This window comes from Castor canadensis, chromosome 6 (genome assembly GCF_047511655.1).
Source record: "Castor canadensis chromosome 6, mCasCan1.hap1v2, whole genome shotgun sequence".
NCBI classification, from domain to species: Eukaryota; Metazoa; Chordata; class Mammalia; order Rodentia; family Castoridae; genus Castor; species Castor canadensis.
This window is the reverse complement of record NC_133391.1, coordinates 7188736-7215271: the sequence shown is the minus strand read 5'-3', so window position 1 is coordinate 7215271 and position 26536 is coordinate 7188736. Positions and strand designations below refer to the sequence as shown.

Genomic DNA, 26536 nt, shown 5'->3' with positions numbered 1-26536 from the left:
CAGCACCTGGCTTTGGCTAATTTTTTTATGAGGTTGGAACCGGCCTCTGTATGGAGAGTACTGGAACACAGAGTTCCCTACCCCACCCAGCCAGCAGAAGTCTTGATCCCACCTTTCCCTGTCTCCCTTCTAAAGAAGCATCCCCCAGACCCTCCCCTCCTTCGGTAGTTGTATCTCAGGACTGTTTCTGCAGGACTGCCACTGGGGGAAGCCCCACTGCTAAGCAGTGAGGAAACATGGCGTAGAAACAACAAATAGGCTGGGAGTAGGAGCTGCCAAAACAAACCGAACGCAAAAGGGCTGCCTGCCACCACCTCAGCTGGGCCCAGGTCAGAAGCACAGAGACAAAAACATACGTGCAAGGAGACACACAGGCCACCCAGCTCCCTGCCAGCTCCTCACTCAGCTACTGGGAGGCTCCAGGGCAAAGGAGCCTTGAAGTTGAGGTTCATGGAGGGTGGGGTGACCCAACAGATGTCAGCAGCCTTATCTCCCTGTCTCCCCAGTGCCTCCTGCTTTCTAGCCATCTTGTGTTCCTCCCATCCCACAGCACACCCTGTGTATTCATGAATCACCCCTGAACTCTAGCCAGATTGCCCTCTTCCCAGTTTCCCTGGCAAACTCCTATTCATCCTTCAATGCCCAGGTCAAAGGTGAAACCACTTTAGATCCTACCAGGAGTTAGCTTTTTCCATCTCCCTATGTGATTTCCATATCATAGCTGCTCTTATTTCTTATACATCTTACTCAGAGAAAAATGTGTCCACCACTCCCATTAGATAGCAAGCGCCTTCCATAGCAGCCATGTCATATGCACAAGCTAGGGGAAGGGATTTTGATCAGTTAGGAATATGATTTTTATTATTATTATTATTTGGTGGTACTGGGGTTTGAACTCATGCTTGCTAGGCAGGCACTCTACCACTTGAGCCACTCCACCAGCAGGAGTCTAAACTGTTATAACTGGAGTAAATTTCAGTTACTAACCCTTAGTCTTTCCAACTCTTGTGACCTTGAACAGTAAAAAATAGAAATTATATCATCATTGGTACAAATGTATATAGTCTCCTCTTGGTATCTGAGGGGGGGATTGATTCCAGAAGCCCCTTGCGTATTCCAAAATCAAGTCCAAAGTGTCCTGGCATGGTATAAGAGTCAGATGTGATGGCACCTGACTTTTTAATCCTAGTACTTGGGAGGCTGAGACAGAAGGATAGAGTTCAAGGCTAGCATGGAACATACAGCAAGATCCTGTCTCAAAAAAATAAATTTTAAAAAGCTGACTGTGGTATAATCCCAGCACTTGGGAATTGGAGCCAGGAGGATTGCAAGTTTGAGGCCAGCCTGGGACTCCATAGTGAGTTCAGGGCCAACCCGAGCAAAAGTTAGAAATAAACAAACAAACAAGGCATAAGGTTTGCATAAAATTTACCCACACCCTCCCATGTACTTTAATCATCTCTAGAGGACTTACAATTCCTAATAAGATATAAATACTATGTACTTAATATCCTACTCTGTTTAGGGTATAAATGACAAGTCTGTACATGTTCAGAAGAGACCTAATTTTTCCCCCCCAATGGGACTAGGGTTTGAACTTGGCTTTGTCCTTGAAAAGCAGCATAGTATTTTTAATTGAATCTGAGGATACAGAGCTTGTGAAATGAAGGGCCAACTATACATACATACATAACTAAAGAAGTTTCATTAAAATACGATTATTTAAATTGTACTTTTTGTGGGGTAGTGGCGCACACATATAATCCCAGCACTCAGGAGGCTGAGACAGGAGGATCACAAGTTCAAGGCTAGCCTGGGCTACATGGAGACCCTGTCTCAAAAGAATGAAAATAGCTGAGCATTGGTGGCTCATGCCTGTAGCTACTTGGGAAGCAGAGATCAGGAGGATCGTGGTTCAAAGCCAGCCCAGATAAACAGTTCTTGAGACCCCATCTCCAAAATAACAGAGCAAAACTGGACCTGAGGTGTGGTTCAATCAGTAGAGACCTGCTTTGCAAGCGTGAAGTCCTGAGTTCAAACCCTAGTTCCACCAAAAATAAGTAATTAAAATTAAAAAGGCTGTGATCCAGTGTGATCTCAAGGCCTACAAATGGGTCACTACCGACTCTGATAAACATTGAGATGGCTCTAGTTTGGTAAATGTGAAAAATCAGGTCATTCCATAAATACCAGAATGAATGTATATCTTTCTCATGTGCCTAATTATTCAGGGGAGACATCTTTTTTTCCCATGAACAGCCCAGTCAGAAGGACCTGAAGGACTCTGGACTACAACTGCCCAGAAGCCATTTGGGCTTTAAAGGAAACAGTCAAAACAGTCAGTTCCTCACACAGCCTGACATTAAGGGCACCACAAAGTGTTATCACTTCTTTCATTCCTTATACCCTCACCTTTCCTGTGCCTGGGAACCATCACCAGAGACACTTGGCACATACCGACTGTCCAGTTAGCCCAGCTGCATCTCACTCTGCAGGAACAAGCAAACACTGCACCCACCCAGTCTTCTGTGAAAGAATGAATAATTTTACGGCAGCTATTGGGACTGCCAGGCTTCTGCACGGTACTAAATAGCTGTTTTCACACTACACTGTCTGCCGTATAACCTATGTTCCCTGTAAAGACAGGACACATCTGGGTTCCTAAACACTTGTAAAGCTTCCAACTCTCCCTCATCAGGTGCCCATGGAATTACACAGGAAGAGGCAGTGGCAGCGAATGGCAGAGCACCAACAAAACTTGGTACTTTTTATTTGACAGGACAAGGAAGATCCACTGTTTGGGCCCAACAAGGGCCAATACCTCTCTGTCCTCAATTCAGAGTTTTTTAGGCTGAGTGAACAAGCCTTTTCTTACATGACTCTGCCAGGCAGAGTCCATGACAGAACTCACACCAAGAGCCACATCAGGACCTGGCTATGTGTGTGTGAGGGGGAGCCGATAGACAAGGGGGGCTAGCTTCGTGTCAATTACTTGGGCGTGACCCTGAAGACTCGGATGTGGATGGCGGAGTTGTTGCGGATTCGAGTCAGTGGCTCTCGTGTATCAGTCTCTGGTTCCAGCTCATCCACCAGCTCCACGGTGGAGGTATTGGCAGCCACCTGCAAAGAGCCAAAGCTGCCTGCCTGCAGCTGCAGGGCGATGTTGATAGCACGGTTGATAGCCAGGCCCAAACCATGAATGTAGATCTCAGTGCATGCGTTCTGACCCCGCGCCCCTCCGTCCAGCAGCTTCTGACAGCGGGCCAACTGGGCCTTAAAGTCAGTCTTCATGTTGACATAAATGTCATTGGGCCGCCGGGGCAGGCGGTGGGGTAGCCGTTTCCGAAGGGTGTATTCCACCGGGTCCAGCTCAGCCTCGACGGTGCCGCGGGGCTCACGGTTTTCAGCCATGCTGTGTGTGTCCTGGCATGGGAAACGGACGGCAATTATTAGGGTCACAAGTGACCTGGCGTGTATTAGGGTCACAAGTGACTTGGCGTCCTTTTCTACCGAGTTTCCCGTGAAAGGGTGCACGTGGGAGGGGGCGCGCTGGACGCCCCTCTCCCCTCCCAGTCTCTCACTACCCCAGTTCCAATCCATTCATCAAGTTGTCCCCATCCTCACGCCCCTCCACCATCCCCTTACCCGGATCTTCCGCGCCTTTCCTTTCTGCTCCGCTGTGCCCTCCACGCGCGTGCAGCTCGTTCCCGTCAAGCCCCTCGCGGGCTCGCGGACCGCCCCAACTCGAGGCAGCTAGCGGGTACCTCCAACTCCTAGGGACTGCAAGGAAATCCGATCCGAACAAGCACGCTAGATCGCGATTCCCGCATGCGCAGTCTCCCTGAAAACGACTTACGTCTGCGCGGTCCGCCTTCCCGGCCTCCGTTCTCAACCGCCCCTTCCTGAGTTCTCGCGCGACTTGCACGAGGTGCTTGAGCACCGCGAGGCTTCCGGGCCACACGGGATCTACACGTGTATGCCTCGGAGGCGGGGCGGGGTGGCAGGGAGAGGGGCCAAGAGGGGCGGGATTCCTGGACCAGTCGGAGGTCCCAGCCACCGAGCGGTCCTGCGAAGGATCCTGGCGCGAAGCTATTCTGGGGGGGCGTGGAGAAGTCTGGGGCAGAGGGTCTGGTCCGCTAGCAGGGCGAGTTTGGGAGACCGTGATTGCGAAGCGACTAAAGAGAAGTCTTAGACTCTGCGCCCATCGCAGTTGGGTAGAGCGGGGTGGGCAGAGCCAGAAGAGCTGATCCCTGTAGCACAAGGGCGAAGCGGGTTGGGGGGGGGGCTGGGGGGGAGTGGATTGAGATAAAGGCCAGATCCCCACATCGCTGGAGAGCCCCCTGGGGACTCCCCTGCTATTCATGGGTCCCCTCTGTGCGGAAACCCAGCCTTGGCGGCTACCCGTCACACCCCCCAATCCTCTCCCCAGCTCTTCGGTTGCCATCCACCACGCGGGAGCAGGGACATGCCGCCCCCTGGCGGGCAGGGCAGGGTGACCACGCGGGGTTTGGGGATCTGGGCCTAGATGGGTAAAGCTTCTGGACAGTTCCCTTTCGGACTTTGCCTAACACTCCGTTTCACTTCCCCATCAAACGGTGATACTAACTCCTATCTGTCTTAGTCTTGTGAACCCAATGTAATCTTGTAAACTGTAAGCCTACACTTACGAGTTGGCGTGTTTACGTCCCCCCAGACCCTTCTCCTGTTGCCTAGGGCGGAGTCTAACTTCATCTGACGGAAGGTTTGAAAAAGAACTTTGCTCCCAGCACCCTCTAAGTTCTGTAGTTTTCTTCTTTAGCTTCAGATTCTTTCCTTAACCACAAGTTTGGGGTTTATGTTGAAATTTAAGATTCGACATAGTAGAAATACCAATTCTTTCCAAATGAATCTATATGCATAATACAATTTCTGTGAAAATCTCAGCAACAGATTTTGTGGCTACAGATACATTTAGTCTAACATTTATTATGAAAAGGCAAAGGAAGTAGACTAGCTGAAACAATTTTGAAGTTACTGGAATCACACTACCTGATTTTAATTCTTAATATATAAATGCAGTAATCACGGACCTGGCACAGTGGCTCACATCTGTAACCCCAGATGCATGGGAGGCAGAGATAGGGAGGATCAAGGTTTGAGGTCAGCTCCAGCAAAAAGTGAATGAGACCCCCATCTCAACCAACAAGCCGGGTGTGGTGGGCATGCCTGTGCTTAGGGTCACAGCAGGACCCTATCCAAAAAATAACCTAAAGGCAAAAAGGGCTTGGAGGAGTGGCTCAAGTGGCAGAGCAGGCACAAGGCCTTAAGCTGAAACCCCTATACCAACCCCCCCTGAAAAAAATCAATAATCAAAAAAGTGTGGTATTGACAGAGAGACAGGCACAAAAGTAAAATAAAACAGAAAACCCAGAAACACAAGTACAGTCAACTCAACTCATTTTTGACAAAAGTTCAAAAGCAGTTGTGTGGGACTAGAGGTGTGGCTCAAACTGTAGACCATTTGAGCCTGGCGTTCAAACCTTGGAATCACCAAAAAACAAAACAAAAAAATCAAAAGCAGTTTAGTAGGGGAAAGATGATCTTTTCAACAGTGGTGCTGAAATAACTGAACAAAAAGGCAAAGAAATGAACCTCAGTAATATAAAATGGATGATAGATCTAAATACAAAAATCTGAAACTATAAAACATTTAGATAGCTGGTAGAGTGGCTCAAGTGGTAGAGTGCCTGCCTAGCAAGTGTGAGGCTCTGAGTTCAAATCCAAGTACCTCCCCCCAAAAAATTTAGATGAAAATGTACCAAAATTCATGAGGTAGGGTCAGGTGAAGAGTTCTTAACCCAATCCATAAAAGAAAAACATGATAAACTGGATTTCATCAATATTTCAAAAACGTTTGCTATGTGAAACAGAAGCCACAAACTGGGAGAACATATTGGCAAGTCACATATTCAACAAAGGACTTATATCTAGAATATATAAAGAAGTCTCTAAACTCAAGTTAGAAAACAGCTGGGTGTGGTTGCACATACCAGAGAGAGAGAGAGAGAGAGAGAGAGAACAAACAACCCAACCCAGCTGGGCACCTAGCTACTCGGGCAGCAGAAATCGGGAGGATCCCACTTTGATGCCAGCCCCAGCAAAAACTTCGAGAGACCCCATCTCAACCAGTAAAAAGCTAGATGTGGAGGCACATGCCTGCCATTCCAGTTATGCAGGATGAATAACTAGGAGGCTCTCAGGCCAGGCCAGCTTGGGCATAAACTTGAGAAGAACAAATCTCGAAAATAAGCAAAAGCAAAAAGGGCTGGGGCATGGCTCAGGTGGTAAAACACCTGTGTAGCAGGTGCAAAGCCCTGAGTTCAACCCCAGTAGAGTCACAAAAAGTTACTAAAAAAATGCAAAAGGTGGTAGAAGGGCAGTGAATGAGCATATTCCAAGATGTTCAGTGTCATCAGCTATTAGAGAACTGCACAAATGAACCATGAGGAGCTAGCACTATATCCTTACAACAGCTAAAATACAAAACCCTCCATTACTAAGTATGTAGATGAAGTGGTTTCTCACACGCTGCTCGCGGAAAGGTGAAATGGCCATCATTCATTTCTTCTAAAAATGAATATTCCACATGATCCAGCAAGAATACGCCTGGACATTAAAAATCCATTCAGGAATGCCTACAGCTTTCTTCTTCTGAGAAGGGGTCTTGTGAACTTTTTGTCTAGGCTGGCCTGGAACCTTGATCCTCCTGATCTTCACCTCTCAAGTAGCTAGGATTACAGGTGTAAACCACCGGCACCCAGCTGACAGCAGTTTTGTGTGTGAGACAGTGTGTGTGAGTATTGGGGTTTGAACTCAGGGTTTCACAGAGCTAGGCTTGAGCCACATCCCCAGCTCTAATAGCAATCTTTAGTTTTTTTTTTTTTGAGACAGAGTGTCATTATGGAGCCCAGCCTGGCCTTGAACTCTTGAGCCTCCTGCCTTCATCTCCTGAGTACCGGGATTGCAGATATGCATCAGCACACCTGGCTTCAGCAATTTCATCTATAATAGCCCCGACTGGAAACAACCCAGATGTCTTTCGATCAGTGAACGGTAAAACAAATATAGTGTGTCGATGTCACCAAATACTACACGGCAGTGAGAGCTGAATCAAGGAAACCTGTTGAGCTGTTAGAATTATTACATATTATGTAATATGTATATTACATAACACTGTGCTAAGCAGTTCATTCCTTGGTATGAAAGACAAGATGGTCAAGACATTGTGAACTGGGAATGGAGGAGTGGCTCAAGTGGTAGAGTGTCTGCTCAGCAAGCATGAGGCCCTGAGTTCAAACCCCAGTGCCCCGAAAAAGTAATAATGATGTGAACGGTGCTAAGAGGGAAGGAGCATTTACAGCAACTGATGGAGGTTCCAAGGTTTTCTAAAGGAAACTGAGACAGGAATGTCCAGCAGTGGGGCCATATCCTGTTATAATGGGCAGGTATTGAAGGGCTGAAGCCTGGGAGGTTGAGGAGAAGAGGAGGAACCAGCAAAGGCCTGAGAAGTAACAGCCCCTGAGGCAGGAGAAAAACCAAGGGAATATGGTGTCCTGGAAGGCAGGTGAAAAAAGCATTTCTGGAGAAGGGAGGGACCAACTGTGCACTAGATTGCAGACAAGTCATATAAGATAAGGGACCATTGGGTTTTGTAATGTAGAGGTCATTGGTGACTTGATATCAGTATATTTGGTGGACCAAAGAATTTAGCTCCTGCCAGAAAGTAATTCTGAATGTAGTAAGTTAATTTTAAGGCCCATTATGTTTGATAATTAACAATAAACACAGTTCATGAGCTGTCACTACATGACTCAGGTTTTTTTTTTTTTTTTTTTTTGCAGAGCTGGGGCTTGAACTCAGGGCCTACACCTTGAGCCACACCACCAGCCTTTTTTTTAATGGTTTTTTTCGAGATGGGGTCTCATGAACCATTTTGCCCATAAGCCTCCTGATCTTTGTCTCCTGAGTAGATGGGATTACAGGTAGGAGACACCAGTACCCAACAGGTTGTGTATTCTTTTTATATTTAAAATATGTTTTGGAAACTTTTGATAGTACTTGAGATTGAACTCAGGGCCTCATGAACTAGGCAAGTGCTTTATCATTTGAGCCTCCAGTCCTGCAAACTTTACTATGTAGATAAGTATAAATGTTTGCCACCAAGGCAGTGAAACCAGGTACCAGTGGCTCACACCTTGAGATCAGGATGATCAAGGTTTGAGGAGAGCCTGGGCAAATATTTCTCAAGACCCCATCTTCAGAGCAAAATGGACTGGAGGTGTGGCTCAAACAGTAGAGCACTTGACACAAAAGTGAAGCCCTGAATTGAAACCCCAGTGGCTTCAGTAGCAGGGCACTTGCCTAGCATGTATGAGCCCTGAATTCTGGGAGTGGGGCATTAAAATGAAACAATAAAAAAAGAAAGAAAAAAGGAGGAGCAGCTAGGGCACATGGCTCAAATTGTAGAGCACCAAACAGGAGTCCCTGAGTTCAAACCCCATACCACCCCCAAAGGGGGGTCACTGAACTGGCCACCATAGCTGATGTCTATAATCCCAGTTACTAGGAAGGTGGAGGCAGGAGGATCTCTCAAGTTCATAGCAAGACCCTATCTCAGAAACAAAAAGCCTAGGAGCTGGCTCAAGTGGTAGAGTGCTTGCTGGATAATGAAGTCCTGGGTTCCACTCCCCAGCCCAACAACTCCTATCACCCTGCACTGTCCTATTCTCAAACCTAAGCCCGCCCACTTTTCCTGAACCCACCAATCAGTGCCTCTCCCTCCTGCTCAGCGCAAAGCAACCTGTCTCTCTTGTCTGGCTCCACCGCATAAAGGCTCTCCATTTTTCCCTATCCACCATAACTCACAATCTCACAGTTGCTTATCAGCTATTAAAACATGCTAAGACCTTAGCGGTTAGGCTGCTGGTCACTTCAACCACCCAGAACGAAATCTAGAAAAGTTCAAATAAAGGCTGGTGGTGTGGCTTCAGTAGCAGGCACTTGCCTAGCATGTATGAGCCCTGAATTAAATTCTGGGGGTGGGGCATTAAAATGAAACAATAAAAGCTTTTTTTGTTGTTGTTTTTGTGGGACGGAGTTTGAACGCAGGGCTTCAAGGACTCTATCGCTGGATCGCCATCTCCACAGTCCATTTTGGAGTTGGGGGGGGTCTCAAGAACTGTTTGCTGGGGTGGCTTCAAACCATGATCTTCCTGATCTGAGCCTCCTAAGTAGCTAGGACAGGCACCAGGCTCAATAAACGCTTTTGAGTTACCAAAAAAGAGAAAAAATTACCATGCGTTTATAAATTTTATTCTAGGAGAATTCTCTGACACAAGCTTGGATTCCACTGACTTTTTTTTATTATTATTTTTTAAAAGGGCTGGGGATCAAACTCCAGGGCCTCATGAGTTCTGGGCAAGCAGCTCCACCAGGGAGCTACACCTTCAGTCTACTGATCGTTTTCAAAGTGTACCAGTCTTGCTTGTAAGGTGCCAAGTGTTAAAGGTGCTAAGCAATCCAAAGACAGGCTCATTAACTTGCCCAGGGTCAGGGTCACGGTCAGTATTGATGGAGCCAGCAAGGGAGCCCTTTTTCTCTTTTTTTTTTTTTTTTTTAGCAGTACTGGGGTTAATTCAGGGCCTTGTGCTTGGTAGGCAGGTGCTCAAGCACCTGAGTCACCTTTAGATCCCTTTCTCCTTCAGTCTTTGGGCAAGCAACTTCACAACACTGACTCAGGAACTCAGGAACCTTGACTGTCAAAACAGTCCCTGAACTGCAAAAAACGGACACGCTAAAACTACAAGAGCAGGGATGTGACTCAGGGGTAAAGCACGTGCAAGGTCCTGGGGTCGTGCCCAGCACAGACCCCCATACACCCCCCCCATAAAAAAGCAACCCAAAAACCCACGAGTGCATAAGCGCCTGGCTGTACTGAGCAGGCACAAAACTCGACACAAGGCACCATGAACTTTACCTTGTCTCTGTCTTGAGGATTACATTGTGTTGGGCAACCAGCTGCTTTAGAAAGCAGGGAAGAGTATTCTCTGGAATGACTTGCAAAGAAAATGGTGAAAGCACACCCACAACTTCTGCATCCTGAGCAGTTCAGCGGCGCCCCGCGAAAGATTCTGGAAACCCCTTTTTCTTAAACAAAGGGGGTTCGATCTCACAGTTATACGCAGTGTGTTCTTTTTTCAAAGTCTTTCCCATTCAACTTAATTCTGCCAGCACTCAGGGAAGGAAGCCAGGGGTGCGGAGATGGGGAGGGGGAGCGCAAAACCTTATCAACACCCTTCCAGAGGAGAAACTGAGTCTCATAAACGTCAACTCCTTTGCCCGAGCCACACAAGAAACTCCAGGTCTCACCAGCAGTCAGGCTGCCTCGGACCGTTTCCGTGGCTTCTTCGCTCATTTCCTAAATGCCACGATGTATAAGAGAAACAGTTCTGGGGTTATTTTATTCTTTTCCAACCCAGGCGGGCTCCGTGGAGGAGGCTAACTGTCCAGGAAAGGCTGGGGTGAGTGAGACACGCGGGCCGCGCAGGGGACACGCGAGCAGCGCGGCGGTGGGAGGGGGAGGGCACGCGAGCAGCACAGGGACCGCTTAGCCCCTCCCTTAAACCCCACGTCACGTGACAGGCCGGGGCTCCCGGGTCACGTGTTGGGGTGGCGGTGAGGGCGGTGGGGGGGTGCACACCGGGGGCAGCTGGCGTCCGGGCAGCGCACCGCTGGGCACGCGCGAGACCGGGCGTGCGGGTCCGAACGGCCCTCAGCGGCGGAGGGCGAGAGCGACGGCGGAGGCGGCGGCGGCGGCGGCGTTGGAGGGGGCGGCCCCGCGTCCGTGTCACGTGGTACGAGGCGGGCAGCCATCTTGCTACAAACACAAACAGAGAGGAGCGGCCGCCGCGGGAGCGCCAGCGCCCCCTCCCCCGCCGCCGCCCCCCCCACCTCCTCCTCCTCCTCCTCCTCCTCCTCCTCCTCTCCCCACCGGCCTGCCGCGCGCCACCCGCCACTGCCACCACCGCCACCGTCGCGTGTCGCCAACGCCCCGGGACCGGACCCTCGCGCCGCCCGCCCGCCCGTGGTAAGCGCTCGGCGGACCCCGGGGCAAGGCCCGCCCCCGACGCCGCGGCGGCCGCCCGAGCCTGCGGGGAAGCCGGAGCCAGCGCGCGGGTCCAATCCTTGTCCCTTCCCCGAGGCCACCACCGGCGCGTCCGACCCCCGCCCCTCCCCGCCGCCGGACCCTACCCCGGGGCGGCCCCAGGAGGCCGGCGCCCCGCTCGGCGGCCGCCCGCCTGTCCGTCCGTCTGTCCTCCGCGCGCACCCCGCGCACCTGGCGCCCCTCCCTGAAGGGCACGCCGTCCTCCCGGCCCGGTCCGGCCCGCGCCTTCCCACCCCCGCGCTCCTAACGGTCGCCCCTCTGGGGTCCGTCCTCCCTGGCACCCAAATACCCCCGCGCTGACCTGGTCCCTCCTCCCCGGGAGGTGTCTCCAGCGTGCTACCCGGTTCCTAGTGGAACGAGCCGGGCCTCGCCGGGTCTGTCCTATCACTTCGGCCAACATGGAAGCTTCTGTTGCTACCCATGCACCTCGCTTAGTTCTTCAACCTACGTTTCTTCCTGCATTTCTTCCAGGCGGTCACCTTAGTGCTTGGTCATCGAGGTCCCCCTCCGTCGCCCCGTCTCGTGAAACACCTGCCTTACAGGGTCTGGCTGCTGTTCTTCCCCAAATCCAGACCAGGCCCTTCCTACCCATGTCCCCTGGTACTGCAGCTCTCCCGGCCACAGCCCCGCTCACACTTTGCCATTTTTTGTTGTTGTTGTTGTTGTTTCTTTTTTGGGGTTTTTTGGTTTTTTTGCCAGTAACTTGAAAGAGTCCTTCCTCTCCATGCTCTTACACCCAGTCCTTACTCCAACTCTCAGTTAACTTCCAGGTCTGTGCCATCCTAGCTAGTACTGGGCACCGGGAGACACTGAACAAGTACTTACTGGCTGGATCTTTCCGCTACTCCATTCTTTCTCGTCTTACTCCTTTCTTGTCTCTCAAAGTGCTGCCTTCCCAAAGATCGTCACTGCGCAGCCCCCTCCGAACATGTCAGCTTCCACTCAGTCCCCAAAACCTGTTTAGACCCAGTGTTCAGCCTCCCTTGGCTGCTTAAAAGTGGGAATTGAGTCCCTGCTTCTTACCTCTCTCCGTTCTTAGGCCAGCCACTTCTATCCCATATTTCCACGTTTATTTCCTATACTGTAGATCTTGGTCCTCCAGTTGGGAGGGACTTGAGGCAGGTCTGGACTTTGTGTTCCCTGATGTTGCCTGCCCCCCCCCCCACCCCCGCAGCCTACCTTGCAGGTCTCAGATGGTGATTCTGTTCAAGTGAGTTTATGTGTGTAAACTTCTGGACTGGCTTTGTCATCCAGACACGTTTGTACTGTGTGTTTGAGGCATCAGGGACCCCAGTTTGCTCTTGCTTTTACGTCTGTGGTTGGAGTTCGGGTTAGAAAAAAATAGTCCCACTCTAGAAGAGAAAAGTTGAGAAGATGAAAGATTTTATTTATTTATATATTTTTTGAGTCTAAGAAGAAATTTGAAAGGGCTTCGAACTCAAGTGAAAAGGCTGAGACTTTGGGATGGCCTTTGATGCCACGCACATACCCAGTCTTGGATAGTGTTGAGGACATCAGGGTGCCCTGTTAGGGCAGCTGCATCCTCCTTTGTTTTCCCTGGCTAGATCCCCAGGCTGGGCAAGTGGGCAGAGGGATCAAATGAGGTAAAGTGTGCTTGGAAAACTGTTGACTAGTACTCACTTGCCAAGTGGTGGTGGTATTTTGTCACAGCAGCTTAGAGCTAGGATAACGGACCACTCTGGAGGAATGCAGGCAGGTGGGCCTACAGCCCTTTTAATCCTCAGAGTCCTCATCCCACCACGCATGGAGGGTGTTTCCATCCTGGGAAAGGGCCAAGTCACCTCCAGCAGGCTTGGGGCTCTGGGATTCTGCCTCTTGTTAACAGTGACACAGGGTGGTGCCAAGGCACATTTTTCCCTAATTTTAGGAGTGATGGAGTCAGGAAATAGTGTTCTTAACTTAATGCTGGGACCACCTCTTCTGTGCATGTTTTCCTTCTCCAGGGAGTTCTGAACCCTACCAAACAGGCTCCCTGTCCCTCAAGCCATTTCAGAGCTCTCAGGACCAGCTCTGCCCTCTCCCCTTGTCTCCTGCAGAGGGCAGCCTTTTAATAGCAATAGTTCAGATGGGTAGGGATGGAGGGTACTCTGAGGCCCAAAGAAGGAGTAGGAAGGGGGCCAGAAGCTGAGGGTTAGAGCCAGGGGCTGGGGGACAGCTTGGGTGGAGGAGGAGACTCCTAGCCTAAGCAGCCAGGAGCAGGTGAGGTGGGAAAGGACTGGGTCCCTAGTCCTAGCCTGCCACCTGTCCCCCTTCATTAGAAGGCGATTCACATGCCTGGCTTTGGGAGTGTGTGATGGCCTTTGCTTGCTATTGCTGTTGTTTTTTTAAATCTGTTCTTAGGGATTTCCCTCCTGGTAGGACTTGAGACTTCTGTCATAGGACATTGTAACTAGGGAAGTGTTTCCTTGCTATTCAGAGGGGAAAATGAATGAGTGTCACTGGTTTCTCTTGTCTCTTATCCTCTTTCATAAACACTAAGACTTTTCCTGGGCTTGTGGGTAGAAGGGGTTTTCTCAGTCTTGGCACTGTTGGCATCTTGTACCAGATATTTTTTGTGGTGGGATTATTTGTAGATTGTCTAGCCTCAGCCCTCTAGATGCCAGTAGTATCTTCTGCCCAGCTGTAACAGCCCCTAATGGCCCCTCATTGCCAAAACCCCCTGGGGAGCACAGCCACCCTAGTCAAAAGAGTCCCTGGCTTCCAGGCCACGTGCGGCATAGGAACATACCTATCAGCAGGGATGGGAAGCCAGTGGTGGCTTGAGTGCTGCTTAACTGGTCCCTTCAGTCTAAGGAAGGGTCCAAGTGGCCCCAGCTCCTGGTACCCTGTCATTCTTTGTCTGGACCCAGAAACTTACGCTCTTTCCTGACTTCTCCCCAACAGGGAGGGTGGCTTGAGCTGTCTTCTGCCTCTTACCTTGCCTGCCAGTCCCCTGCCTGTGCAGTGTCCTTGCTGTTCTTATTTTGCCTCTGCTTATTCTTTTGGACCAAGACAGCCACGTAAGAGCAGGAACAGGAAGCTTCCAGGAGGGCTGCCAATGTCCCCGTCCTCCCCTAAGGGTGGGTACCCCTTTTCTGGCTCATGTTCCCCTCTCCCTAAAGCCTTCCCACACCTGCAGGCTTAGTGTTTGCCCCACAAGAAGGAGTGAACTGAGAAGGCTCAAAAATAACTTCTTAAAGGTTTTTTTTTTTTGGTTTTTTTTGGTGGGACTGAGGTTTGAACTCAGGACTTTGCACTTGCAAAGCAGATGCTCTACCACTTGAGCCACACCTTCAATGCATTTTACTCTGGTTATTTTGGAGATGGTATTTGGTGAATTGTTCATCTAGGCTGGCCTCAAACTGTGACCCTCTTGATCTCAGCCTCCCTAAATCTTTTTGTGTGTGTGCGCACATACTACGGATGGGACTCAGGGCCTGTGCTTGTGAAGTGGCGACTCTACCACTCAGCACCACCAGCCCCACGAGAGCTTTTTAAGACAATTTTTCTGGCAATACTGGGGTTTGAACTCAGGGCTTCCCACTTGGTTGGCATATGCTCTACCACTTGAACCATGCCCCCAGCCCTTTTTTGCTTTAGTTATTTTCCAAATAAGGTTTCAAATTTTTGCCTCGGGCCAGCCTTAGACTGTGATCCTCCTACAATCCTACCTATGCCTCTTAACAGCTGGGATCATGGGTGTGCAGCACCACTCCTGATATGTTAGTTGAGATGGGGATCTCACATACTTTCTGCGTGGGCTGGGCTCAATCTGTGATCCTCCCACTCTCTGCCTCCTTAGTAGCTGAGATTACAGGCATGCACCGCTGTGCTTAACCTGTTAAAAATTACTGATGTGAAGTTTTTCACTTTAAACTTTCTTTTTGTAGTCCTGGAGTTTGAACTCAGGGCCTCATGCTTGCTAGGCAGGTGCTCTGCCCTTTGAGCCACTCTGCCACCCCTGTTTTGTGTTTGGGATTTTCTTCATAGGGTCTCATGAACTATTTTGCACGGGCTGGCTGCAAACCTCAATCCTCCTGATCTCTGCCTCCTGAGTAGCTAGGATTACAGGCATGAGCCACTGGCTCCTGGCTTATCACTTTAAACATTTTTAAGTGAGCAGTTTCTGTGGCCATCACCATCATCATCTCTAGAGCCTTTTACTTGCCTTTGGCTGAAATCCTTTTTACTTCCAGTCCATGACTTTGATCGCTCTGGGTACTTCTATCAGATGTCCTGTAGAGTTTGAATGTTTTGTTTTGTTTTGTTTTGTTTCCCTTACCATCATGTCATCAGAGTTTGCCCAGTGGCCACATCACATCAGGGTTGTAGTGTAAAAATGTGAGTCTACTCTGCAGGCCTTGGAAGCTCTCATGAATACAGCAGAAGGGCGGAAGGAATAGCACTTGGCTTCCCGTCAGCCCCTCCTGGCGCTCAGCTAGGTGTGGAGGGTCTCCAAGCACTGTCATCACCCTGGACCCCAGGGTGTGGTGATTCTAGGCCACCCTGATGTCTTTCAGGGTTGTGTGAGCTCCAGGAGAGAGCTTCTTTCCTAGTAGAAAGAGGCTGGTAGAAACCCTCTTCCTCCTTCCAGACTCCTGGCATCCTGGAGTGGATGGGCACTGCAGAGGCACACCGGTCCAGCCTTCCTCCCAGCCAGTGACAGAAGCCCTCGAGTACCCTCTAGACACTGCCTGCCTTTTGTCCTGTGCTCCTGTCCTGCCTGCCCACAAGAGCCCCCTCCTGGGAGTCTCCGCCCTCATTCCTTAGAGGACCCTTATTGCTGCTGCCACGTCTCTTGTCAGCCCCAATGACTGACTTGCTTTCTACTCTATGGTGAGGGAGTCTTTTTCTGGTGCTTACCCTGGTGACAATAAGCCTAGATCTGTTGTTCGAGGGCAGTTCTTGAAAGAGTCTGGGGGTTTGCTCCTCTTTGGTAAACCAGCACCAGGATGCCTTGGCCAGCCTTAATCTGCCCAGAGCCTGTCTTTGGCCCTGGAATTGGTTATCTGCTCCTTTTTAGTTGGGTTCCTCTCCATACCCCATCCCAGGATTCTTGTGTCCAAGTAGCCATCCCTTTTTTTGAGACCATATGCTATGTAGCCCAGGCTAGCCTTAAACTCGATGTGTAGCCTAGGCTGACCTCAAACTCACAGTCCTCCTGCCTCAGCCTTCCAAGTGTTGGGATTACAGGTGTAATCACCTCATTTCTTTTGAGGGGAGTAGTTTTGTTCTCACTTTGTTTTGTTTTTTTGGGGGGTTTTTTTTTTTTTTTTGGTTGGATTGGGGTTTGAACTCAGGGTTTCATGCTTGCAAAGCACATACTCTACTGCTTGAGCCACACCTCCAGTCTGTTTTGCTGTGGTTATTTTGGGGATGGGGTCTCATGGTTTGCCTGGGCTGGCCTTGAACCTTGATCCTCCCGATCTCATCCTCCCAAGTAGCTAGGATTCCAGGCATGAGCCCCGGGTGCCCGATTTGTTCTTGTGTTTGTATCTATAATCTTTCTCTCCAAAACTGACCTTTTCTCTCTAGAATATTTGCGGCCCCAGTGGCTTTTTTTTGCTTGTTTGTTTTATGGCCCCGAATGTCTATTCCTGCTTTAGTCACTTCCTTAGTCACCCTGGCTATGTCTTTCAGTGAGAGCACTGGTGACAAGTGCATTCTTGACCACACCGCAGCATGTAGCTCATGTCCTCCTGTGCAATAGGCAACTCTGTGCCTCTCCAGAGGGCTGGCAGAGTGGCTCAGGTGGTAAGAGTGCCTATCTAGCAAGCATGAGGCCCTGAGTTCAAGCCCCAATGCCACAAAAAAAAAAGAGAGAGAGAGAGAGATACACACACATATTCTAGGACTCTCCAGTTCTTCAGGACAGAGGATGACCAGAGGCAGGGATTTCATCTAGTTTAACCACCCCTGCTTGTCCTTGCTTCTCCTTGATGATCTTTCCTAGATGTGAAGGTCCCTTCTGGGTGCTTGAGGCCAGACCAGTAGCCAGTGGCTTTGGGGATCCTAGTTCAGTCCAGCACTAGGCCGTGTTGAAGAGATCCCAGCCCTACTGCTTTCAGAGCAGGGCTGCCAGGTAAGTGTTGGACCGCAGGAGGGCTCCCTGAAGAGATGAAAGGGGTCTGAGGTTTTCTATTTGCTCTGTCCGCCAGATCTCTCCCTGCCTTGACCCAGCTTTGGTTACCTCATGGTCCGAGTGACCACGTGGCTAGTATAGGTGAGTCTTTTCAGAATCCAGGTGACCCACCTACTAGCCCATTATGGTGCCCATCAAGGTGGGAGACCCATGGCTGACCCGCGGAGTGCGGAGTTTGTCTTCTGTCCTCACAGCCTTCTGTCCACAGGTGTTTGAACAGTGTGCACCAACTATTCCTCTGCTCATCCTCAACCCCTGGAAGCACCTTTAGCTACACTATGGCGGCAGAGACTCTCAACTTTGGGCCTGAGTGGTGAGTCACATGTACTGTGGCTGTGTAGAGAAGCTCGGGAAGAGGAGCAGGGTTGCTTGGACTTCAGTCTCTTTCCTTCCCTACTGTGCTTGTTCTAGGCTGAGGGCCCTTTCCAGCGGTAGCAGCGTGGCTTCCCCACCCTCATCCCCTGCCATGCCCAAGTACAAGCTGGCTGATTACCGCTACGGGCGAGAGGAGATGCTGGCCCTTTATGTCAAGGAGAACAAGGTGGGGTGGCAGGGTGGGAGTGGGGCTCCCTCACGTATTTGGCTCTGCAAGTGAGAAGCCCCGGAGCATGTCATGTTTTGGTCCTCCTGCCCCACCCAACAGGTCCCTGAAGAGCTGCAAGACAAGGAGTTTGCTGCAGTGTTACAGGAGGAACCGCTGCAGCCCCTGGCCCTGGAACCTCTGACTGAGGAGGAGCAGGTGGGGCAGGTGCCAAGGGGCCAGGTCGGGGCTGGGGTTGGGAATGTGGGGGTGATTGGGCACCTGGGTCCTCATCTCCCACCCCTGGCTCCCTCCTCAGAGAAACTTCTCCCTGTCAGTGAACAGTGTGGCTGTGCTGAGGCTGATGGGAAAAGGGGCTGGGCCCCCCCTGGCTGCCACCTCCCGTGGCAGGGGCAGCACGCGGAGCCGAGGTAGAGGGATGACTACGTGTTTGGGGGTGGGCAGAGCTGGGGGCTTGTGGTGCTGAGGGTGTGGAGAGATGCTCTGGCAGGTCTCAAACGCCCATGTGTCCCATACTTCTCCAGGCCGTGGCCGTGGTGACAGTTGCTTTTACCAAAGAAGCATTGAAGAAGGTGATGGGGCCTTTGGAAGAAACCCTAGGGAGATCCAGCGAAGCCAGAGCTGGGACGACAGGTGAGGCTGGAAGGAGGTGGCACAGGGTCAGAGCAGGGAGGAGCCCAGGGTCCTGCAAAGGGAGGTTTGGGTCTTTGCCACTAGAGATAGGTGCAGAGACCCACCCATCAGTCTTGGTCAAAGCCCTCTGTGTCTTCTGACCTCTGGGCCCTGCCTGCCCTTTTCCTTCTGATTGTTGTAGGGCTCTTTCGATGTGTTGGATTCCCACCTCCCCGCTTGACTTCCCTTTTCTCAGGGCAAGGTGGAAGAGCTATGTAGCAATCCCACAGGATAGGGTAGGGAGGGGGAACCAGACTGTTTTTGACCAACATCTTTGTCTCCTACAGAGGTGAGAGGCGGTTTGAGAAGTCAGCAAGGAGGGATGGAGGTATGAGAGTGGCAAGCATGGTGGCCAGAGGTGGGGGGTGACTACAATGGGTAACCCCAGGTAGAGGGAGGTTTTTTGGCAGTAGTGCAGACAGGAGAGCCTACAGCAAGCTTTAGTTAGAGTCTTCCAGGTACCAGGACAGCCATTCTGCTAATAGTCTGTCTTTCCCACCACCAGCACGATCTGGGTTTGAGGAGGGAGGGGCTGGTCCAAGGAAGGAACATGCTCGCTCAGACAGCGAGAACTGGCGTTCCCTTCGGGAAGAACAAGAAGAAGAAGAGGAGGGCAGCTGGAGACTTGGGGCAGGACCCCGGAGAGATGGTGATCGCTGGCGCTCCACCAGCCCTGGTAAGATTAGAACAAGGTAGTGTTTAGGAAGTATCTCATGCGGCCTCTTGTAGCTGAAAGGGAGGAGCAGAGAGCTCTTGCTAGGGTGGGGTTGGGGTTGAGTTGGAGAGCAGTCCTTGTATTGGTGGGTTGGGGGGGGGGGTGGCCTGGGGGCTGGGAGCAGCAGAGGGGAGATATCCTGGCTTGACTCAGCAGATTGACTTCTCCTAACTGTTTCTCCTAGATGGTGGCCCCCGCTCTGCTGGCTGGCGGGAACATGGGGAGCGGCGGCGCAAGTTTGATTTTGATTTGCGCGGGGAGAGAGGAGGGTGTGGTGAAGAGGACGGGCGGGGTGGGGGAGGCAGCTCTCACCTCCGGAGGTGTCGTGGGCCTGATGGCTTTGATGATGACAAGGATGGGCTCCCGGAGTGGTGCCTGGACGATGAGGATGAAGAAATGGGCACCTTCGATGCCTCTGGGGCCTTCCTGCCTCTCAAGGTATCTGAGGCAGGGGAAGACTGATCAGAGGTTCGTGGAATGCCTCCTGTCCCCATCCCCATCACCCTTCCCACTATGTGCACTTTGCCCCTCACTCCACAGAAGGGTCCCAAGGAGCCCATTCCTGAGGAGCAGGAGCTCGATTTCCAGGGCCTGGAGGAAGAGGAGGAAGAGCCTTTGGAAGGACTGGATGGGGAGGGCCCTGAGGCAGGTGAGCCCACAGGGCCTCGCTGAGGGGAGGCCTGAGAGCCTTGGGCTAGGGCAGATGGGCAGTGGGGTCCTTGACTGGGCTGGGTACTGGCTGTCCACCTACCTGTAAGCTTGGGTTGCTTAGAAACACAAGCAAAAGCCAATGGTCAGATGTGTGGTGGGAACCTGGAGCAGCAGTGCTGTGCCTTAGGGGCAGTATACCAGGTAAAAATCATGTGATCAGAATGACCTTTGAAATGAGGCTCTGGAGCATACACCTGTAGTTCTCAGTGTCCTCCACACAGCCCCACACAGCTTTGTGGGACTTGTTCATGTTGCACAGCATAGGGCCGGAGAGCCAACACGTGCAGTAGTCTGTGGGACTCAACTTGCCACATCCATGCTTGCACCTTAGGGAGTTTACCACAGTTAAGACAATGGGGACACAAGGATCCGGTGTTAGCCACAGATGGCAGCTTTGCACTACCTCACAAGCAAGAGCTTTCCCCCTTCAGTTTTTTTGTTTTAGGGGGGTGCTGAGTTTTTGCACTTGCGCTCTGCATTTGGAGCCACGCCTCTCTTTTTGTTAAGGTTATTTTTCAGATAGCATCTTGATTTTTTGCTTAGAGTGACCTCAGACCATGCTCCTACCTATGCCTCCCTGGTTGCTGGGATTACATGTGTGAGTCACTGCACCCAGCCCCACCTTTGATTGTGAATTCTGGAAGTCATCCTTCTCTTCTAGGTGGGAAGGAGTTGACCTCACTGCCTCCTCAGGAGGAGAAGTCCAGCTCCCCATCCCCACTGCCCACCTTGGGCCCTCTCTGGGCAACGAATGGGAATGGTGATGAAGCTGTGGAGAAAGAGCTCCCTGCAGCTGAAGGTAGATAGGAGCTTTCTGTGGGGAAGGTGCTATAACAAGAAACATTTTTCTGGAGGTGCATAGGGGACTACTGTGTCCCTTTCTCTGCATCTTCCCATTTGTCTGTCTTCCCTCCTAGGAGATGACACTAGGGGAATCCCACTGAGTCCTGGGGTGGGCTCACCTCCTGGACCTCCAGGAGATCTGGAGGATGAAGAAGGCTTGAAGCACCTGCAGCAGGTGGGGAGAGGGCTGAGAAAGCTCCAGGGGTCCTACTCTTCTGGGGCACAAAGTTCGTAACCCTGCCATCCCTGATCTGGATTCTGCCCTGCCCTGCCCATGCCTGCTCTCCTGACCCCCAACCCTAGCCCCATCCTGATGTTGCTAGAATTGGGCAACTCAGCCTTACCTCTGTTACTGGGCTCCCAGGAGGCGGAAAAGCTGGTGGCCTCCCTGCAGGACAGCTCCCTGGAGGAGGAGCAGTTCACGGCTGCCATGCAGACCCAGGGCTTGCGCCACTCCTCAGCCGCCACTGCCCTCCCCCTCAGCCATGGCGCTGCCCGCAAATGGTTCTACAAGGACCCACAGGGGGAGATCCAAGGTAGCTGTGGGGGCAGAAGGACTGTTGGAGGCTGAGCCTGCTTGGGGTGGCTGTGGTGTGCTCTCTGATCTCAGTGGCTTTCTTCTCCTGCTTCCCCTCACACCTTTGGCCCAGGCCCTTTCACAACCCAGGAGATGGCTGAGTGGTTCCAGGCTGGTTACTTCTCCATGTCACTGCTGGTGAAGCGGGGCTGTGATGAGGGCTTCCAGCCTCTGGGAGAGGTGATCAAGATGTGGGGCCGGGTGCCCTTTGCCCCTGGACCCTCTCCACCCCCACTGCTGGTGAGCGCCATCTCTGCAGGTTTCAGGGAGGGTCAGTGGGAGCAGGCAGCAGTGGAGTCCCCAAGGCTCACTTGCATTGGGCACGCTCTTCTCTCCCTCCCGCCCCCCAGGGGAACATGGACCAGGAGCGACTGAAGAAGCAGCAGGAGCTCGCTGCGGTGGCCTTGTACCAGCAGCTGCAGCACCAGCACTTTCTTCAGCTGGTCAGCAGGTATGGAGGCTGTGAGGGCTTGGACGTGGAGCCGGTGGTGGAGCAGTGCAGCCACTGTCTCATGTCTTGACTGTCTCCGCAGCCGCCAGCTCCCGCAGTGTGCACTCCGGGAAAAGGCAGCTATGGGGGACCTGACGCCGCCGCAGCAGCAGCAGCAGCAGCTCACGACGTTCCTGCAGCAGCTCCAGGCTCTCAAACCCTCCAGGTCTGTATTGCTGTGTGTCTAAACCCTCGGGGTGAGGGGTGATGGGTAGACTGGGAACAGATGTAGGGTTCTAAAAATAATTAGTTTACTCCTCAGAGGTGGAGACCAGAACCTGCTCCCGACAATGAGCCGGTCCTTGTCGGTGCCGGATTCAGGCCCCCTCTGGGACTTACATACCTCAGCCTCATCACAGTCAGGTGAGTGAACAACCTGTCTTCCCCCATGTGCCTCACTCTACCCCTTGCAGCCTTTGGATGAGATGGGGCTCAGCTGCTTACAACTGGACAGAAGTAGCGTGCTTCAGCACAGTCTGCAGCTGTTTTTGCCATCTGCAGGTGGTGAGGCCAGTCTTTGGGACATACCAATTAACTCTTCGACTCAGGGTCCAATTCTAGAACAGCTCCAGCTGCAACATAAAGTAAGTAGTGACCTGGGCTGTGTGTGAAGGCTAGGCGAGGTCAGTCTGGGCCTCCTGGCCTATCTGCTTCTTGGTCTCAGTTCCAGGAGCGCAGAGAAGTGGAGCTCAGGGTGAAGCGGGAGGAGGAGGAGCGCAAGCGCAGAGAGGAGAAGCGCCGCCAGCAGCAGCAGCAGGAGGAGCAGAAGCGGAGGCAGGAGGAGGAGGAGCTCTTTCGACGCAAGCAGGTCAGTGTCCTCCACTGTCCCCGAGCTTGGTGAATACCTGGGGCCAGCAGCTGCCCTCACTCAGTGTCTCTTGGCCCAGGTGCGGCAGCAGGAGCTCCTGTTAAAGCTGCTTCAGCAGCAGCAGGCAGCAGCTGCAGTCCCTGTGCCTCCCGCACCCAGCTCCCCACCCCCACTCTGGGCTGGCCTAGCCAAGCAGGGCCTGTCCATGAAGACGCTGCTGGAGCTACAGCTGGAGGGCGAGCGGCAGCTGCATAAGCAGCCTGTGCCCCGGGAGCCGCTGCGGGCTCAAGCCCCCAACCACCGGACGGTGAGCTGGCTGGGCCCCTTCCCTCAGTTGGTGGTCTCTCTGGCCCTCAGGAACCTTCAGGCAGCTTCTGGGGTGATACAGAGAAGGGGGTTGCTGAGCCCAGACTTTGCTTGGCCCTCACCTCATCCCTCTCCTTGTGCCATCCAAATGAGCCTCCCTACCTAGCTTTCTCAGGTCCCTTGTTGGAGCCCTCTTGACTTCCTGCTTCCACAGCAGCTTGGGGGCCTTGGCACTGCCCCCCTGAACCAGTGGGTGTCTGAGGCTGGGCCGCTGTGGGGTGGACCCGACAAGAGTGGGGGTAGCGGCGGTGGCAGCCTGGGACTCTGGGAGGACACACTCAAGAGCAGCGGGAGCCTGGCCCGCAGTCTTGGACTGAAGAACAGCCGGAGCAGCCCATCTCTCAGGTGGGTGCACTGCCTTCGGGGGCAAAGTGGGTCAGGATGGAGGAATGCTGAACTCCTGAACTGATCTCTGACTTCCAATTCCCACCCCTCAGTGATTCCTACAGCCACCTGTCAGGTCGGCCCGTTCGCAAAAAGACAGAGGAGGAAGAGAAGCTGCTGAAGCTGCTGCAGGGCATCCCCAGGCCCCAGGACGGCTTCACCCAGTGGTGCGAGCAGATGCTGCACACCCTGAGCACTACGGGCAGCCTGGATGGTATGGCGGGCACGCCTGGGGGCCTTATTGGGGCCGGGGACTCCAGACCTGACCAGGTGTGCCTAACAGCCCCACCCTGTCCCATAGTGCCCATGGCTGTAGCGATCCTCAAGGAGGTGGAGTCCCCCTATGATGTCCATGATTATATCCGTTCCTGCCTGGGGGACACGCTGGAAGCCAAAGAATTTGCCAAACAATTCCTGGAGCGGAGGGCCAAGCAGAAAGCCAGCCAGCAGCGGCAGCAGCAGCAGCAGGTGAGGTCTCAGGGGCTCTGGGGAGGGGAGTCTGGGCTCTCCTGACTCCTCCCCACCTTCCTCTCCACTGACTTAGGAGGCATGGCTGAGCAGCGCCTCCCTGCAGACAGCCTTTCAGGCCAACCACAGCACCAAACTCGGCCCTGGGGAGGGCAGCAAGGCCAAGAGGCGGGCGCTGATGCTGCACTCAGACCCCAGCATCTTGGGTGAGCAAAGGGTGGGGCTGGGAAGGAGGTACTTCCTCCGCACAGGCCTTTAAAGGGACCTGGGAGAGTTTAAACTGCTTCTCCTCCGGCTTCAGGGTACTCCTTGCATGGACCTTCCGGTGAGATTGAGAGCGTGGATGACTACTGACCAGCCGGTCCCACCAGCCCCCTGGGCTGTAGGCCAGGGGCTGCGGCAGCAGCTTGGACCCTTGGGTCCCTAGCCTGCAGGCTCCTGGCAAGGAGCAGAGGAGAAAGCAGGGGCAGGGTCCCCAGCACTTGTTACAAACCACACGATGCACCTTAACTCACCCACCACGAGGCACTTTACAGATTGGGGGGAAGGGTTTGGTTTTTTTTTTTCCCTTTTTTTTTTTTTTTTTAATTTTAAATGACTTTGAAGAAAATGTTAGGAGAAACAAAAAGTATCCTTAAAAAAAGTAGACTGTAGACACCTCTTCCCCTCAGGGGATGCTGGGTGTGACCGTGGAAGGTCCACAGAGGTTTTTTGTTTGTTTTGTTTTGTTTTGTTTTTTAAGAAAAGATGAAAAAATGAGAAAAAAAAAAAAAAGGCTGAAAGAAAAAAAAAACACTGTTATTTTGGGGCAGTGAGGACATAGGGCCCCATGGACCTGCTCTGCCTGGCCCCTCAAGGCTGCACTTACCCTGCTGTCCCTGGAAAGCGGGCCATTGGGGTAACTGGAAGCTGGGGTGCCAGTAGTTTGCACAGTGAGGCCCCTCACAGCCCCGCCCACCGGACCCGCTGTGAACAGCTCCCTGTTGCTGAGACTTTGGCAGAGGTGTCCGTGATGGGGGCCAAACTTGCCCCTTGGCTTCGCTGCTTTGGGGGATTGTTGCACAAATTGGATGAGCCACCTCAGCCCCCAGCTGCCATCCTGTTGTGGTTGACAGGGAGATGGGAAAGGCCGGTTGGTGCCAGCCTTCTGTTGGGTGGCAGGACTCAGACTCAGGCCTGCTGAGGGACTTCCCCCACCGCTGCCATTTGGGGGGATGGCCTGAGTGACACTGAAAGCCCCAGCTCCCTGCCTTGCCACATGAATGTATTCTCCAGCCCTCAAGTTCCTTCCTCAGCTCCTTGAGGATGGGAGGATGGGTGGGGTCGTTCCTCCAGGAGCTGGGGGAGGGGGCGGGCGGAGGGAGCGCTGTGTCTGGCTGGGTCCTTGCTCCTGTGAGGGCAGGAGAGTGTCTAAGGCCAGAAGTGGGCAGCTTGGGACTGAGCACTGTGGCGCTGGGATTGTCACTAAGGAGCCCCCAATCTGCATCCAGCCTGTGGGGTGTGGACCACCGAGCTCTGCCCCTGACCTCTCCATTGACCAAATGGGAGAGGAGCAATCAGCCTCTCCCTTGATGCGTTTTTGCTTGGGTAAGGCGGGAGTGGAGTGGGAGTGTCTCCTGGGTCAGGGGTTTGCTGCCTTGCCTGTTGCTCACTGACTCACTCCTGATCCCTTGCCTGGGCTGGTTTCCATCCGTTTTTTGGGTTTTTAAGTCGTTTTGTTTTCTCTCTTGGGTTTCTCATTGAACTTCTCCCATTGACCTCATTGCTCAGAGTGCAGTATTAGGGCAAGACTGCCACTGCCTCCCTCCATGAATGTATTTCTCCTTCCTGCCCTGGGGAAGTGGGGAGTGGCCCCAGTTTCTGCCCCATCCCCAGAGATTTTTTTCTTTTTCTTTTTTTTTTTGGGCACCAAAGTGGCAACTGGGTCAGTGTTGGGGATAAAACTGGCCTTCAGGTGGAAGGGCCCCTCCACCTGCTTCTCCCTGGTTTTGACAGTGTTAGCATCCGTGAAAAGACAATATTCTCTCTAAAGCAATAAGGGGGTGATGGGCCAGGGGGAATGTCTTGCTGCTGCTGGCCCCCAGCTCACCCTTCCCTCTTGCCAGTGTGGCGGCATTAGAGGGGTGGGGGAGACGCCTGTTGTGACTGAATGTAACCGCCCTGCCCCTGCCGCAGCCAATGCAGGGGCAGGGGGACACTTCCTGTCTCTTCCTGCCCCTTCCCTCCCCCCAGCTAAAGAGACTTTGAACTTGGGGGCCCATGAGCCTGGAGAGGCCTTAACCCTGTGAGGAAGTGTAGGGGGAGCCCTCTCCCACCCCATCCCCTCTGAGAGTGGTCAATGTTTACAAGCCCTGAGCCCTCAGCCCAGGGACTCAGATTCCCCATTGCATCCTTTCCCAGTCCTGTCTTCCTGGGCCCTAGATGTTGCCCCTGCCTCGCCCCCCATTTGCTGGGTTTGGGGTGGTACAAGGGTTCCCATAGTGTTCCCTTGTCCTAGTACCCACTGTCTACCCCTCCCCACTTCCACCCTATGTGACTTCCCCTTTTACCTGACCCTGTAAATATTCCTCCCAATAAAACTGTGTGTGTTCGCCCTGTCTGCCTCACCTGTTGGCT

General features: G+C 52.6%; 2 protein-coding genes across 6 annotated transcripts; one reads left to right on the top strand and one right to left on the bottom strand.

The window, feature by feature from the left end:
* Positions 1-2731: 2731 nt before the first annotated feature.
* Pop7 (POP7 homolog, ribonuclease P/MRP subunit) lies at positions 2732-12276 on the bottom strand. Of its 2 annotated transcripts, none has more exons than XM_074075635.1 (3): positions 12227-12276; positions 3646-3780; positions 2732-3423 (listed from the first exon to the last, which is right to left on the bottom strand). In XM_074075635.1, exon 3 carries the CDS (start codon positions 3409-3411, stop codon positions 2989-2991), a length of 423 nt encoding a protein of 140 aa, XP_073931736.1. In that variant the 5' UTR covers positions 3412-3423; positions 3646-3780; positions 12227-12276; the 3' UTR covers positions 2732-2988. The 2 variants fall into 2 exon arrangements, with proteins under 2 accessions (XP_073931736.1, XP_073931735.1); XM_074075634.1 differs by lacking the exon at positions 12227-12276 and adding an exon at positions 11290-11311.
* On the top strand, positions 10972-26515 carry Gigyf1 (GRB10 interacting GYF protein 1). Of its 4 annotated transcripts, none has more exons than XM_074075632.1 (28): positions 10972-11125; positions 15798-16039; positions 17157-17285; positions 17362-17426; positions 17554-17658; positions 17757-17886; positions 17989-18084; positions 18185-18296; positions 18411-18519; positions 18846-18886; positions 19064-19234; positions 19458-19711; positions 19814-19922; positions 20646-20783; positions 20902-21002; positions 21192-21363; positions 21478-21644; positions 21755-21855; positions 21938-22060; positions 22157-22257; positions 22396-22478; positions 22559-22702; positions 22782-23009; positions 23226-23413; positions 23506-23666; positions 23754-23920; positions 23997-24126; positions 24222-26515. In XM_074075632.1, the coding sequence occupies exons 5-28, from the start codon at positions 17624-17626 to the stop codon at positions 24272-24274; spliced, it is 3114 nt and encodes a 1037-aa protein (XP_073931733.1). In that variant the 5' UTR covers positions 10972-11125; positions 15798-16039; positions 17157-17285; positions 17362-17426; positions 17554-17623; the 3' UTR covers positions 24275-26515. The 4 variants fall into 4 exon arrangements, with proteins under 4 accessions (XP_073931733.1, XP_073931734.1, XP_073931731.1 ...); XM_074075633.1 differs by having other exon boundaries at positions 23223-23413; positions 24027-24126; XM_074075630.1 differs by having other exon boundaries at positions 23223-23413.
* The last annotated feature ends 21 nt before the right edge of the window (positions 26516-26536 follow it).